The sequence below is a fragment of the Lissotriton vulgaris genome, chromosome 10, assembly GCF_964263255.1.
Source record: "Lissotriton vulgaris chromosome 10, aLisVul1.2, whole genome shotgun sequence".
Classification (NCBI taxonomy): Eukaryota; Metazoa; Chordata; class Amphibia; order Caudata; family Salamandridae; genus Lissotriton; species Lissotriton vulgaris.
In genome coordinates this window covers 368,809,202-368,822,803 of record NC_141698.1, presented here as the reverse complement: position 1 = coordinate 368,822,803, position 13,602 = coordinate 368,809,202, and the positions used below count along the sequence as shown (strand labels likewise).

The following is a 13,602-nucleotide window of genomic DNA, read 5'->3' as shown; positions in this document are numbered from 1 at the left end:
ACAACATCAAAGGTAGGGGACGTGGAAACAACAGCTCCAGGTCCACCACCGCCAACAAGCCGTGACGTCTTGTCACTGCCCCCCCGACCACGCAACACCGGTCGGGGGGAGACTCCAGCAGTTCCTGCCCGCGTGGAAATCCATCACCACGACAGGTGGGTCAAGTCTCTTATCCAGTACGGTTACTGTCTGGAACTTACTTCCACTCCACCAAACATACCTCCAAGGAGCCGTCCTATGTCCGGCGAGCACTTGCACTTGTTGCAGCAGGAAGTTCAGGTCATGCTGCAAAAAGGGGCAATAGAGCTCGTTACACTACAAGAAAGGGGAACAGGGGTTTACTCTCTGTATTTTCTAATCCCCAAAAAGGACGGATCCCTCAGGCCCATCCTGGACCTCAGGCCCCTCAACTGGTACATTCTCTCGGAGCATTTTCATATGCTCACGTTACAGCAGGTACTCCCTCTGCTTCAACAGGGGGACTTCCTGGCTACGTTGGATCTAAAAGATGCATACTTTCATATCCCCCTGCATCCTTCCCACAGGAAGTATCTCAGATTCACGATTCAAGACCAGCACTACCAGTTCAGGGTTCTGCCGTTCGGGGTCACCACAGCGCCAAGGGTCTTTACGAAGTGCCTGGCGACTGTGGCGGCGCATCTACGACGCCAGAACGTCCACGTCTACCCTTACCTGGACGACTGGCTCATTCAGGCAAAAACAGAACAGCAGTGCGCCGACCACGTGTCCCGCACCATTCATCTCCTGCACGATCTGGGATTCTCTCTGAACTACCCAAAATCCCATCTCCAGCCCGCCCATGTACGACAGTATCTGGGCGCGACGATAAACACTCTGGCAGCCACTGCGCAGCCAAATTCAGTGAGAATCGCCAGTATCCAAACGCTGATCCAACGATTCAGACCTCAACACTCGCTTCCAGCGAAAGTGTTCATGCAGTTGATAGGCATGATGGCCTCCTGCATCTCCATTGTCCCGCACGCGAGACTACATATGCGTCCGCTTCAGGAGTGCCTAGCACGTCAGTGGACTCAGGCTCATGGGCAACTGACAGACCTAGTGTTGGTGAGCGGTCGGGCATACAACTCTCTGCATTGGTGGAATCCACAAAACCTTTGCAAGGGCCGACCATTCCAAGAGCCTGTGCCACAGATTATCCTGACGACGGGCGCTTCTCTCCAGGGATGGGGAGCGCATGTACTCCACTACACAGTGCAGGGACTATGGACACTACAGCAAAGGAAGATGCACATCAATGTGTTGGAACTGATGGCAATCTTCATAGCCTTGAAGGCGTTCAAAGTACATCTGTGCAACAAGGTCGTGTTGATCCGGACGGACAACATGACAGCCATGTACTACATTCAGAAGCAGGGAGGCACACACTCTCCGCAGCTGTCTCATCTGGCTCAGAGCATGTGGAAGTGGGCCATTCAGAGGAACATCTTCCTCATGGCAGAGCATCTCCCGGGCAAGGACAACCAGATGGCGGACCTGCTCAGCAGGCACAGCCATCAGATGCACGAGTGGGAGATACATCCATCAGTACTCCAACCGTACTTCCAAAGGTGGGGTCATCCAGAGATAGACCTGTTCGCCACAAAGGAGAACGCAAAATGCCAAAGCTTCGCCGCCAGGTTCCCACACCCGCAATCACAGGGCAATGCGATGTGGATGAACTGGTCAGGCAGATTTGCGTACGCTTTTCCCCCAGCACCTCTGATACCGCTGGTGGCACGCAAGCTCAGGCAGCACTCGATGACTCTCATCCTGGTTGCTCCAACGTGGGCTCGCCAACCATGGTACACCACGTTTCTGGAACTCTCCGTGGTACCGCATCAAAGGCTTCATCTCACTCCCAGCCTTCTGACGCAGAGCCATGGCGACATTTAGCACCCAGATCCGCAACAGCTCAACCTGGCGATCTGGCTCCTGAAGTCCTAGAGTTCGGCTACCTCAATCTTCCCCCCGATTGCATGGACATCATTCGGGAGGCAAGGAAGCCCACTACTAGAGCTTGTTATGCAGCTAAATGGAAGAGGTTTGTAGTCTACTGTGTAAACCACGGTATTGACCCACTAGATGCTTCCATTCAAAACATAATTTGTTACCTGTTCCACCTGTATCAATGCAATTTGGCGTACTCTTCCATCCGCATTCACCTGTCTGCTATGGCGGCATACCTCCAGAATAGGCAACACCTGTCACTTTTTAAGGTCCCTGCTATCAAGGCTTTTCTGGAAGGACTCAAAAGAGTCATTCCACCTAGGACCCCACCAGCTCCAGAATGGAACCTCAATGTGGTTCTTACAAGACTGATGGGTCCTCCCTTCGAGCCACTGCACTCTTGTGAGCTTCAGTTTCTGACTTGGAAGGTTGCTTTCTTAGTAGCAATTACATCGCTACGGAGGGTTAGCGAGTTGCAGGCGCTCACCATCCAAGAACCTTTCTTCCAGGTACATGCTAACAGGGGTGTGCTCCGCACTAACCCTAAATTCTTACCCAAGGTTGTATCTCAATTCCATATGAACCAGACAATTGAGTTGCCAGTGTTTTTCCAAAACCCAGAGACGCTGGCCGAGCGTTTGCTCCACACCCTTGACGTTAAGAGAGCCTTGATGTACTACGTGGACAGGACAAAAGATTTTCGCAAAACCAAGCAGCTTTTCGTTGCTTTTGCCTCACACCACAAGGGAAACGCTATCTCCAAAGCTGGGATCGCTAGGTGGATCGTGAAATGCATTCAAATCTGTTACGCTAAAGCTAAACGCACTCTCACTATCCCACCAAGAGCCCACTCCACCAGGAAGTTGGGGGCGTCTATGGCTTTCCTAGGTAACATTCCCTTAGAAGATATTTGTAGGGCAGCCACATGGTCTACCACACATACTTTCACTAAGCATTACTGTGTAGACGTGCACTCCAAACAGCAGGCAGCTGTTGGTCAGGCTGTTCTCAAGACACTTTTTCAGACTGCTGTAGCTGGCACGGGCTGCCGCCGCTAATGGAGGGACTGCTATGTATTCTATGCACAGATATGAATTCAGCAGCCCACATGCCTCGAACTGCAAATGCTACTTACCAGTATGCATCTGTTCTTGGCATGTAGGGCTTCTGACATTCATATCGCCCACCCTCCTCCCCGGCGCCTGTAGCAGCTGCAGTCTTCATACATATATCTGCTCGCAGCATAGGCATCATTCACATACTTCACTCCATCTCTGCCAATGGCTAAAAACAATCTGGGGATGGAGGCGATGCCCATGCGCACTGTAGTCCAGGGGAGGAGCCACCTATCTTGTGATACTTCGAAGACTCTTCCAGGACAACAATGTGCAATCATCCGGACCCAACACTAGGCGGCGATCTATGCACAGATATGAATGTCAGCAGCCCTACATGCCAAGAACAGATGCATACTGGTAAGTAGCATTTGCAATACATTCTATGCACAGATATGAATTCAGCAGCCCACATGCCTCGAACAGGATATGCTACTTACCAATATGCATCTGTTCTTGGCATGTAGGGCTGCTGACATTCATATCGTCCACCCTCCTCCCCTTTGCCTGTCGCAGCTGTAGCATTCATTCTTACTCTTACTTTCTTGCATGGACATCTTACTGTACCACACTCCATCTCTGCCACAATGGCAAAAAACAATCTGAGGATGGAGAGGATGCCCATGCGCACTGTAGTCCGGGGGAGGAGCCACCTATCTCGTGATACTTCGAAGACTCTTCCAGGACAACAATGTGCAATCATCCGGACCCAACACTAGGCGGCGATCTATGCACAGATATGAATGTCAGCAGCCCTACATGCCAAGAACAGATTCATACTGGTAAGTAGCATATTCCATCTACCCTTCTCGCAAAGAAGGCCATAAAGGAGGTCCCTCCCATATCCCTTCGGCCTCAAATCCACCCCACGGACATTCTCCAAGTGCATGGCGGTGGTTTGTGGCTTTCCTCCGCAGGCGGAAGATCTTAGTCTATCCCTACCTAGATGACTGGCTCCTAAAAAGCTCGACACCTGTTCTGCTTCAGAGCCATCTCTGAGCTACAGGTGGTCTATCTGGCGCTCAAGTCCCTGTACACGTCTCTGCACTCCAGCCACATTCAAGTTCAGACAGAGAACACAACAACAATGTTCTATCTGAACAAACAAGGAGGCACCAGGTCACGAGTTCTGTCTCTGGGAGCTCAATCCATTTGACAGTGGATTCTGGTGAGAGCTCTCTCCATCGTTGCAGTTCACCTTCCAGGAATCCTGAATGTTCAGGCGGACGGCCTAAGCAGAGACTTCGTAGAAGCGCACGACTGGGTGCTCAACGAAGAGGTCGCGCAGGAGGTGTTTCGAAAATGGAGCGTGGCAGACCTAGATCTGTTCGCAGACGCGGCAAACGCGAAATGCCCCGTCTTCGCGTCCAGATTCCCCCAGCAGGGATCACGGGGGAATGCACTTTTGATCAGCTGGTCTCAGACATTGCTGTACGCTTATCCTCCACTGCCTCTGATCCCGGCGTGATACAGAAATTCTACAGGACCAACACCAGGATGATCCTGATAGCGCCGTAGTGGACACGCCAGTGGTGGTACCCAGATCTCCTCCAGCTGTCAGAGGTTCCTCACCGGAGGCAGCCCTGCTGCCCAGACTTACTGACCAAGGACGAGGGGAGGGTGTTTCACCCCAATCTCCCTTCCCTTCGATTGACGGCATGGCTCCTGAGGTCATCCAGTATGGCCACCTAGACCTCTCGGCCGACTGTATGGACATCCTGAGAGAAGCTAAGAGGCCCTCCACCAGAAGGTCCTATGCTTTCAAGTGGAAGAGATTTTACATTTGGTGTTATGGACAATGCTCTTGATCTGATTCAAGGTCAGGAGCAGGTGATTCTCCCATACTTATTGCATTTGACAAGGTCAGGCCTCAAGTACACCTCCATCCGAGTTCACTTAGCGGCAATAACAGCCTATAGGAAGTCTCCTTCTCAGACTTCATTTTTCCTCATGCCTGTGGTCAAATATTTCTTAGAGGGGCTTAAGAAAGTGTTTCCACCTGTGAGGTCCCCCTCTCCTCCCTGGGAGCTTAACATCGTACTTACCAAGTTGATGGGTGCTCCTTTCGAGCCTATTCATAAGGCATCTTTGCAGCACTTGACCTGGAAAGCTGCCTTTTTGGTAGCCATTACCTCAGCCCGCAGGGTGAGCGAGATCCAAGCCCTGTGTTGCAAGGAAACTTACACAATGTTTAATGCCAATAGGGTGGTGCTGAGAACACATCCAGGCTTCCTGCCCAAGGTGGTCTCGGATTTCCATATCAATCAAGCCATCACTCTACCTACTTACTTTCCTCAACCAACTACTCCCCCAGAGAGGTCTTTAAACTCTCTAGATCTCCAGAAGGTTTTGAAATTTTACCTGCCTAAAACTCTTCCACTTAGGAAGTCTGACGGGTTCTTTGTTACTTATAGTACAACTAATACCGGTCTGTCCGCTTCAAAAAGGTCTATCTCGAGATGGATTGTCTCCTGTATAGCTCTGTTTTACCAATTAGCTAACAAAGCTTTACAGGGCAAACCTCGTGCACATTCTACTAGAGGGAAAGCTTCTACTACAGCTCTCCTTCGCAACATTCCAATATCTGAGATTTGTAAGGCGACTACATGACGTTCAGTACATACCTTTACCCGCCATTACTGCCTAGATTCAGATGCACAGGCCGGTGCCCAAGTGGGACAGGTCTCTTTAAGGAATTTGTTTGCATGCTGCATTATAAATGTGATGTTGATTCATGTTTTTTTGCTGTATACTTGATTGCTCATCTGCGAGACTTTGGGTATGGGCTTGCTAATATATTGATAGATTATGACTATTGATGAGTGTCCCCTGGATGAGAAGGATTAGTTACTTACCTGTAATCCTAGTTCTCATCCAGGGGTATACTCCTCAGTCATAAGAGACCCACCCACCTCCCCGGACGAACATTACTGCAAAGTTATGGTATGTTACTTACGGATTTACTCAGGTGTTTATGCACCTCCAAAAAGAACTGACCTAACTGCCACCTGTGGTGCATCATGGGAGCAGGGGGTCGCCTACAGGTCTTAAAGGCACGGTACTCCTACTCTAATGCCTTAAAGGCAAGGAGTGAGATTTCTTTGTTTCTTTATACTCTGCTGCAGCCTACTGGCAAATGCCTGCTATTACAGTTTTTTTCATGGCAATAAAGCATTGTTGTATGACAAATGTTTACTGCTCTCTTTCTTCCTTAACCCCTTCCACACTCATGACGAGCTGGGCTCGTCATGGTGTAGCCTCCTCAAACACTGATGACGAGCCCAGCTCGTCATAAAACAATGAAAAAGAACAATTTGCAGCACAGAGGGGGAAAACGCATAGCAGCCATGGAGTTAAGGGTTGGGAGAATGTAGGTGCTACTATGGCAATCTATGCAGTTACAGCATCTTTGCCATTTTGGAAATATTTTAGGCTGTATGTACTTGTTTTCACATATGCATATATATGTTTTTATATATATATATATATTTCTATATGCTCCAGGATCCCGCACATGGGCGGGGATTATTCATAGATTATGACTTTGATGAGTATACCCCTGGATGAGAACTAGGATTACAGGTAAGTAACTAATCCTTGTGGACTCACTTCACTGCAGGCCAGGCCCCGGTCTCTCGGTCTGACTGAAACTCAACAGCGGGGCCACAGCAGCACACAGGCGAGGCCGCTGGCTCAGGCCCAGTGCCATCCGAGTCAGGTGAGCGTGCTACTCAGAGTCTCCACTCAGTCGTCCGTCCAGGCAGTGAGTAAGATTATGGAGTCTGGCCAGACTCTGGGATCTCAGCGGGACAATAAGTAGTAGTAAACCAACAGGACACCCAGGAGGAGGACTGTGTGTACGCAGTAATCAAACCACCAGAGTGGGCCGCGATGACACATTCCCACGTGTCCAGCGAGTCTGGTCCACCGCCGTCCGTCAGCAGCCAGCAGCAGGGCCCTGAGCGACGCCGATTCCGAAACAGATAGCGGCGAGCGCATGGGCTTTAAAAAGCACCACGCTGGGGCTGGTCAAGAATGATTCCCAGGGCAGTCATTGGTAGCACTTTCGCGCGCTACAAGATTGACGGCCCTGGGGACCCACAATTTGGCCCACGAAACACTACTACTATGTTAGGTGGTGGTTGTGCAACTCTGCGCATGCAACAGGTGCTCTTGCAATTACGCGTGATGTGCAGCTGCCTATCGTCACGTGTGTGTGGGGGGGGGACAACTTGTGTGTGTCGTTGATGCTCATTGCTCACGGGTAGAGTGAGGGTCATGTCCGGAAAGGCTGTCCAGTCAGGGGGGGTCCTCCTCCAATCAAGTCACCAATGTCAGCGCGCTCTGAGCACTCATTCGCCAAATGGCCCGCCAACATAGATGTGCCACTGTGATAGGCACACGCCACAGACTCGTTGTGGTCAGCGGCGCCCCAGACAGTATTTTGCGCACACTGGCCTTAATTCAGCCCAAAAAGTAGCCCCCGCCATGTATGGGTTTTCCCCGTACAAATGGGAAAAATGTCGCCCAATTATGCAGGAAATAGTCCAATCTGGCAACACTGAGTGCAAAGCAAATATAATAATTCCACTGCAGATAAAAGCAAAACTAAACATTCTGCCCCATTTTTTAAATTGTCTCTTGTTCCTGTCCTTTGTAAATCGTGGCTCTTCATTGGTCAATAGGCTTAGTACAGATAGAATGTAATGTAATGTATGTGGTCTTGTAAAGCGCACTGCTGCCCTGAGGCGTTGTGGCGCTGTAGACCGCTGGGGAACCCGTCCTGGCTATCCCTGTGAGATGGTCCCTACTGGGTATCTCCAAGGTGAAACCAGGCATCCCCGGCGAATGTGGGGGGCCGTTGTAGAGATCAGGCAAGCTAATGCCCCGAGTTGCAGAGTGTGATCCCTGGTTAGAGTAGGCACCGAGGCGAGAATTTTCTAGTCCGCTGACCCTGCTCCACGACCCTGCTGCATCGGGAATTGAACCCTGGTCCCGGGCCGTTCTCTGCTTCCGGGTCTGCCGCCTCTAACCAGTGAGCCACACCACTCCACAAGCAGAACACAAGCTATGTCCTATGCAAGGCTGGCAGTGGTTACTTTACTCACTAGCACATCTCACATTTATATGAGGCCATCTATTAATTTCCCTTCATCAGCTCCACACAGAGTAGACCTAATCACGAATTAATATAATAATTCTTCTGTCACATGTCAAAGCTACTCATTTTATATATGGCCATAGCTAGTTGAATGTACTCGTGGTACTGTCTTGCATGCAATGCATTACGGGTAGGTTGGATTTACCATATCTTCTGCACAGTGCAGTTCCATATGTGGCCAATAGAGGTCCCCTGGGACCCCTTTTGGCCACATATGGTACTGCACCCTGTAACCTATCGAGATGAACAAGCATTTGCAATGCAATAGGTCTCGCATTCACGCGTGTTTAAGCTATTGGCATTCTTATTGACAATGCCTTTTATTTATTTTTTTTAAAACCAAAATATAAATAAAAGGCATTGTCATTTACAATGTCAATAACTCAAACTTGCGTAAATGCAAGACCTATTGCATTGCAAATGCTTATTGGGCAATCCCTTCGGAGATCTTAGGGTTGAAAGCTTCATCCTGGTCCCTATTTATGATTTTGCTGCCACCAGAGATGGGTCCTAGGCCTGTGTCACCTATTTCCTTTTCTATGGCCAGAAGTTTAACCTCTAATGCTATACTTTTGGCTAGGTTTTGAAGACCTGCATCTACACTACCTATTTCTTCTAGGGTGCCATCAGTAGTACTCAGAGTGGTATTGCTTTCAGTAGGGTTAGTAGTGGAGTCCATGTCCAAATCATCCACCTTTGGGTTCTCGTCTTCTTACCCAGTGGGGGACATTTACTTGCCAAGGCCTTGTCATTTTCTGCCAGCATCTGCTGCAGATGAGCTTTTGTGTGTCTACGTTCCATGGCAAGTTTCTGTGCTTTGTAGATCTCCTCAAGTTGGAGCAATCTAAGGTACTGATAGGGTACCAGGTTGAGCTCCTGGGAAGTCCCTGCCTCAGACATGGTTTTAAAGTAGTTGGGAGCTTTTTAAAAACTGGGAATCAGTCCGGTAACAAAGAGGCTTCATGAGGGGACTGAGAGGCCAATCCGGGTAAGCCAACAAGTGGCTTTGGTTCTTTCGATGTTAGGGGCATGTGGGTACACCTTTCGTACTCTTCTCGGGATGGGCATCTAGGTGCAGAGGGTCATTGGGGTGTCTGGTTTCACTATCCAGCAACACTCACGGATGAGGGGGCATATCAACAGAGGCTGCCGACGTAGGGGAGTTTACGAGACATCACTCCATAGTAGACTCAGTGCTTTGAGGGCGTGGGGACAACACTGACACCGCTGACCGATTTCAAAATGGGCTAGGGGGTTCGGGTGCAGTGGTGCTTGATGGCGTCTGGTTTTGGCAGTGCTGAAGTTCTCTTGGTCCTTCTTTTGCTGTCTGCATATATATATATCCTATAAAGAGCCCTCTTTCTACATCCCTACAGCAGGCCTTACAGCCTAAGGAAGGGTGCATTATATTACGTGTGCGAAAATATCTGCATGAGCAGACATGCCACCTGTGATGTATAATTCGAGGTCTAGACATTGGAAGTTGACAGGGAAGCCTTGTTGGAAGTGAACAGGGAAGCCATCTTATGTACATGTGCTGGGCACTGGTCATTACAAGTTACCCAACTACATGATGGTTTCACTGAAACCTATGGTGTTTATCAAACACCTTGTCTTAATAAATCCATATTGATCCAAGTGTTGGACTTATTATGAAATGCACCCAGAGAGCACCTTAGCAGTGCCCGTGAAACCTACTAGCCCTCTAGTGTGCGATCTGACTGGTATCATGCAGCCTGCCACCACAGACACGTTTCTGAATCCCTGAAGGTGAGAGCCCACTCTCTGTGGCTAGTGTTCACCCCTCTTCCAGCAGGATGGCTAGTGATTCAGCATATCAAGGCCAGGAGCTTCAAAGCTTCTGCCACCTTTGATATGCGACCCCGGCTTCCCCCTGACCTGAGGCCCATTTGACACAAGGACAGGTAGGAAATTAGCTATACAGTAGGAGTGTTGCACCACCAGACTAGTCACCCCCCCTAATGTGGGCTACCAGATGTGCTCCACAAAAGAAGTATTCCACGATCTTGTTTTTGGCGGAGTTAGGAACTCTGGGTCAGGGTTATGCCCTCTCCTCACAGGAAGTGGCCATATAGGGAGTCTAGTGACCCCAAGGGCAAGAAGCCCATTGGCTGCTACCCTCCACTCAACGCCCAAAATTCAGTATTTGGGTGGCCCACTGACAACAGGCACTACGATTTGCTTGATTAAATGAGGAGGACAAAGGAGCAGAAGAACGCAAGAACTGTGGGCTAACTGTGTACTTGTAACCGAACCCTGCCTACCTGCTCCTGGCCCGACAATTCCAAAGACCCGACTCTTGTTCCAACTGTTCCTCCTCTGAGAGCCTCGGAGGGCTGCCATCGCTTCTCAACCAGCCAGCATATCCCTTGAATTGGAGGAGCCACTTCCGTACAAGCACCGACCGCACAGTCCGGTACACCAGTCACCGACCACCAGGTCCACCGACGCAGCAGCCCAGGAAGAGGTCACTATGTTTCCAGGAGGTTAGCCCCGTCAACTCTTCCACTCTTTGAGACACTGATGCACCCCGGAGGCTCCCTGCACCAACAACCGGGGTACCGTAGCCTTTTGCAAGCACCAGGGCTTGTTTGTGTTCAGTCCGAACACCACCACTGCAAAAAACAACCTACTCGTCGAGGGACTCCAACAGAGGCCAGCTCCATGCCTGAAGTAGTCTTTGTGTGTTTCTTCTCCTTCTTCTGCAAGTGCACTGATAACTGTGAGGGCCTCTAACTCGCCGACCCACCGGACAAAAAACCTATGCACCCGAGCCCCCCAGCCTGAGTCAATTGAAACCAATAGTGTCTCTGTGGTCCTGAGCCCCTCCAGAGCCGAGACTCTGCCGACTGGTGCCCCAGCCCCCCTTGCAGTCTTTCTTTGCAGGTACTGTTCCCCATTGGCTTAAACATGTAGTGTTGGCTACCACCTCTGAAAGCACCTCTTCCGCAGGACATCCCAGGGCAAGTAAACATGAACTATTGGTGCTTCCCTGGACCTTGGCCCCTACTTACCTAAAGTTAAGAAGAACAGTCCTGTAAGTCAGTTGCAATTAAAGTCACTGAAAAGTACTTGCCTGATCCCGGAGATCTTGGTGTATAAAATATATATAAATCTGTTATTTTTACAAATTGGTGTCGGATTTCCTTATTTGAATATATGTTTCATTTATTGACTCTGTGTATACAACAAATGCCTAACACTTCCCTCTGATAAGCCTATGGCTGCTCGACCACACTACCACAAATAGAGCACTATGGGAATGTTAAAGCAGGCCCCTATAAACTGGTAAAGGATACCTGGACACACTACACAGTGCACCTCATTTTGGTGCACTATGTAGAGAGCCAAATTCCTACAGTATGTTTATGCTAAATGCATTATTCACCCAAAGTGGTCTGTGTATTTGTTAATCAATTTTTGAGAAATCTAAAATCTAATCATCTTCATAAAACAAAATGAAAACCAGATATTGCTTTTCATAGCCTATATCTATACAACACTGTAGCCCATGTGTTATGGCCTTCCAAATGGGCCATTCGTTCCATGTCTTGCACCATGCTGTGAGAGGAGATACGATGGACAGGCTCCGATTCGGTTCTGCTACATCTAGGAACATGTTTATATGGGAAGAATTGTTTGGAACTGAATAAAAGAAAAAAGAAAAAAATAACAGTGTGCTGTGGATAAGGCACATTACTGGACATTATTGAATTGTGGGTGCACAGGAAAGCTGTATATATTGTTCTCTTCATTCTGGTGACCACTATTACCTGCGCTTTGATTCCCCAACACCACTTTATATTGTAAGTACTCAGACAACTGGCTTGGCGTAGGAGTAATTTTTGTGATTAATGCAGCATTCTGTGTGAGACCAACTGTTTTTAGTCAGGTCAGTTTGTATTGCATTTGCAGGGACACTCTAAAAAAGGGATTTGATTCATCTGGACTGTTTTACCATAATCTTTCATGCTTCCTTACTCTTTAGTATGTTTTAACTATTGTAATTTTTCTCTCCTTATCGTTACAGGCACATGTCTTGGTTTGCCGAGCTCTCTCCAATGTGCTGTTGCTGCCATGGGCCAACCTTCCTGAAAATGAGCAACAATGGTCTTCACGCTCGACCAACCATGCTAGCCTTATCTCTGCCCTCACTTTGGACTACCGTAATCTGAAATCCAACATTAACACACAACATCGTAAAGAGCACATGGAGGACAGTAAGTGGCATGTCTCATTGCAAATTGCACTCAAACAATTTCTTAACCATTGGTTTAGGTGGGGGCCATTAAGTATCCCCAATCCACAGATGTTTGGTCTTCAATACATTCCTTCATTTGCCAGTGCATGTAGTGATATGTAATGCTCAGTCTCTGCCGTGAGCATTATATAGAGGATAGCTAGATTATCAGTCTTTGAGAAGCGTCAGTGGGGGATGGAAGGTGCCGTAACGGTTGAGGGTTAATTTTGACTGCTTACCTCAAGAGGAGGTTATATGATTCTTTGATGTTTAAACTGATATTTGTCGACCAGATTGCCTAGGGTGTATGAAAATTGCTTAAGACTCCAGTTTGAAGGCACTCTTTAGAGCGCGTTCTCCTTAAATGAAAGGGAAACTAATCTTATCCTCGACAGCTTGCTCATTGTACCATGAGTGAAAAGATACAACAAGAAATATGTTTAGAATCCAAGGTGGTAGCTCTGCTGATTTGAATGCAGACTATCAGGTGCCAAAGTGTGTGGTATGATAGTTAAATCAATTAGCTAGACTGAACCTTGCACCATGGGGATGGGTTGGCTGCAAAGCAGTGCTGATAACTTTGGCATTGGTAGATCTACAGTCATTGGCTGAAAACTTTGAGGTTTGTCAGTTGTATGCAGCCCTCATTTGGGCAGCAGGTCACGGAGACTTATGTTTTGCTGGGAGATGCCTGAGCAGTGGCAGTGCCACAAGCACACTGACACCTTGGACCTGAATCTTAGAGAAACAGGGGACAGTGGCATAGCTTCTGCTTACCAAAGTCATGCCGTGTGTTCCTCTAGTAGATGATCAGTAGGAGGGTTCTAGTACTGCTTGGACTGGGAAGAGATGTTGCACGGAATAAGAGGTGCAATGGTCAGCTCGGGTCAACTTCAGTTCTTAGTAGAAACTCAAGCCAAGGCAGATATCCCTTGCTCCATGCTAACAGAGATTATTGCATGACATCAGCTACTCAGGGTAACCAATCTTTAACTTCTCCATGCAAAATTCTACATCAAACCCACCTGAAACCACCAAGGCACTATGAAACCTGAGCAGTTGTTTAAGAAGATATCCTATTCAGGTGTACACACATG

General features: G+C 48.6%; 1 protein-coding gene across 2 annotated transcripts in view; it reads left to right on the top strand.

Annotated features, from left to right (window-relative positions):
• Window positions 1-13,602, top strand: part of XPO6 (exportin 6) — an 824,334-nt gene that overhangs the window by 532,101 nt on the left and 278,631 nt on the right. For both annotated transcript variants that reach the window (XM_086941189.1, XM_086941190.1), the window contains exon 17: window positions 12,296-12,485. In XM_086941189.1, the coding sequence (XP_086797315.1) occupies window positions 12,296-12,485 (190 nt within the window). The remainder of the gene's footprint in view (window positions 1-12,295; window positions 12,486-13,602) is intronic.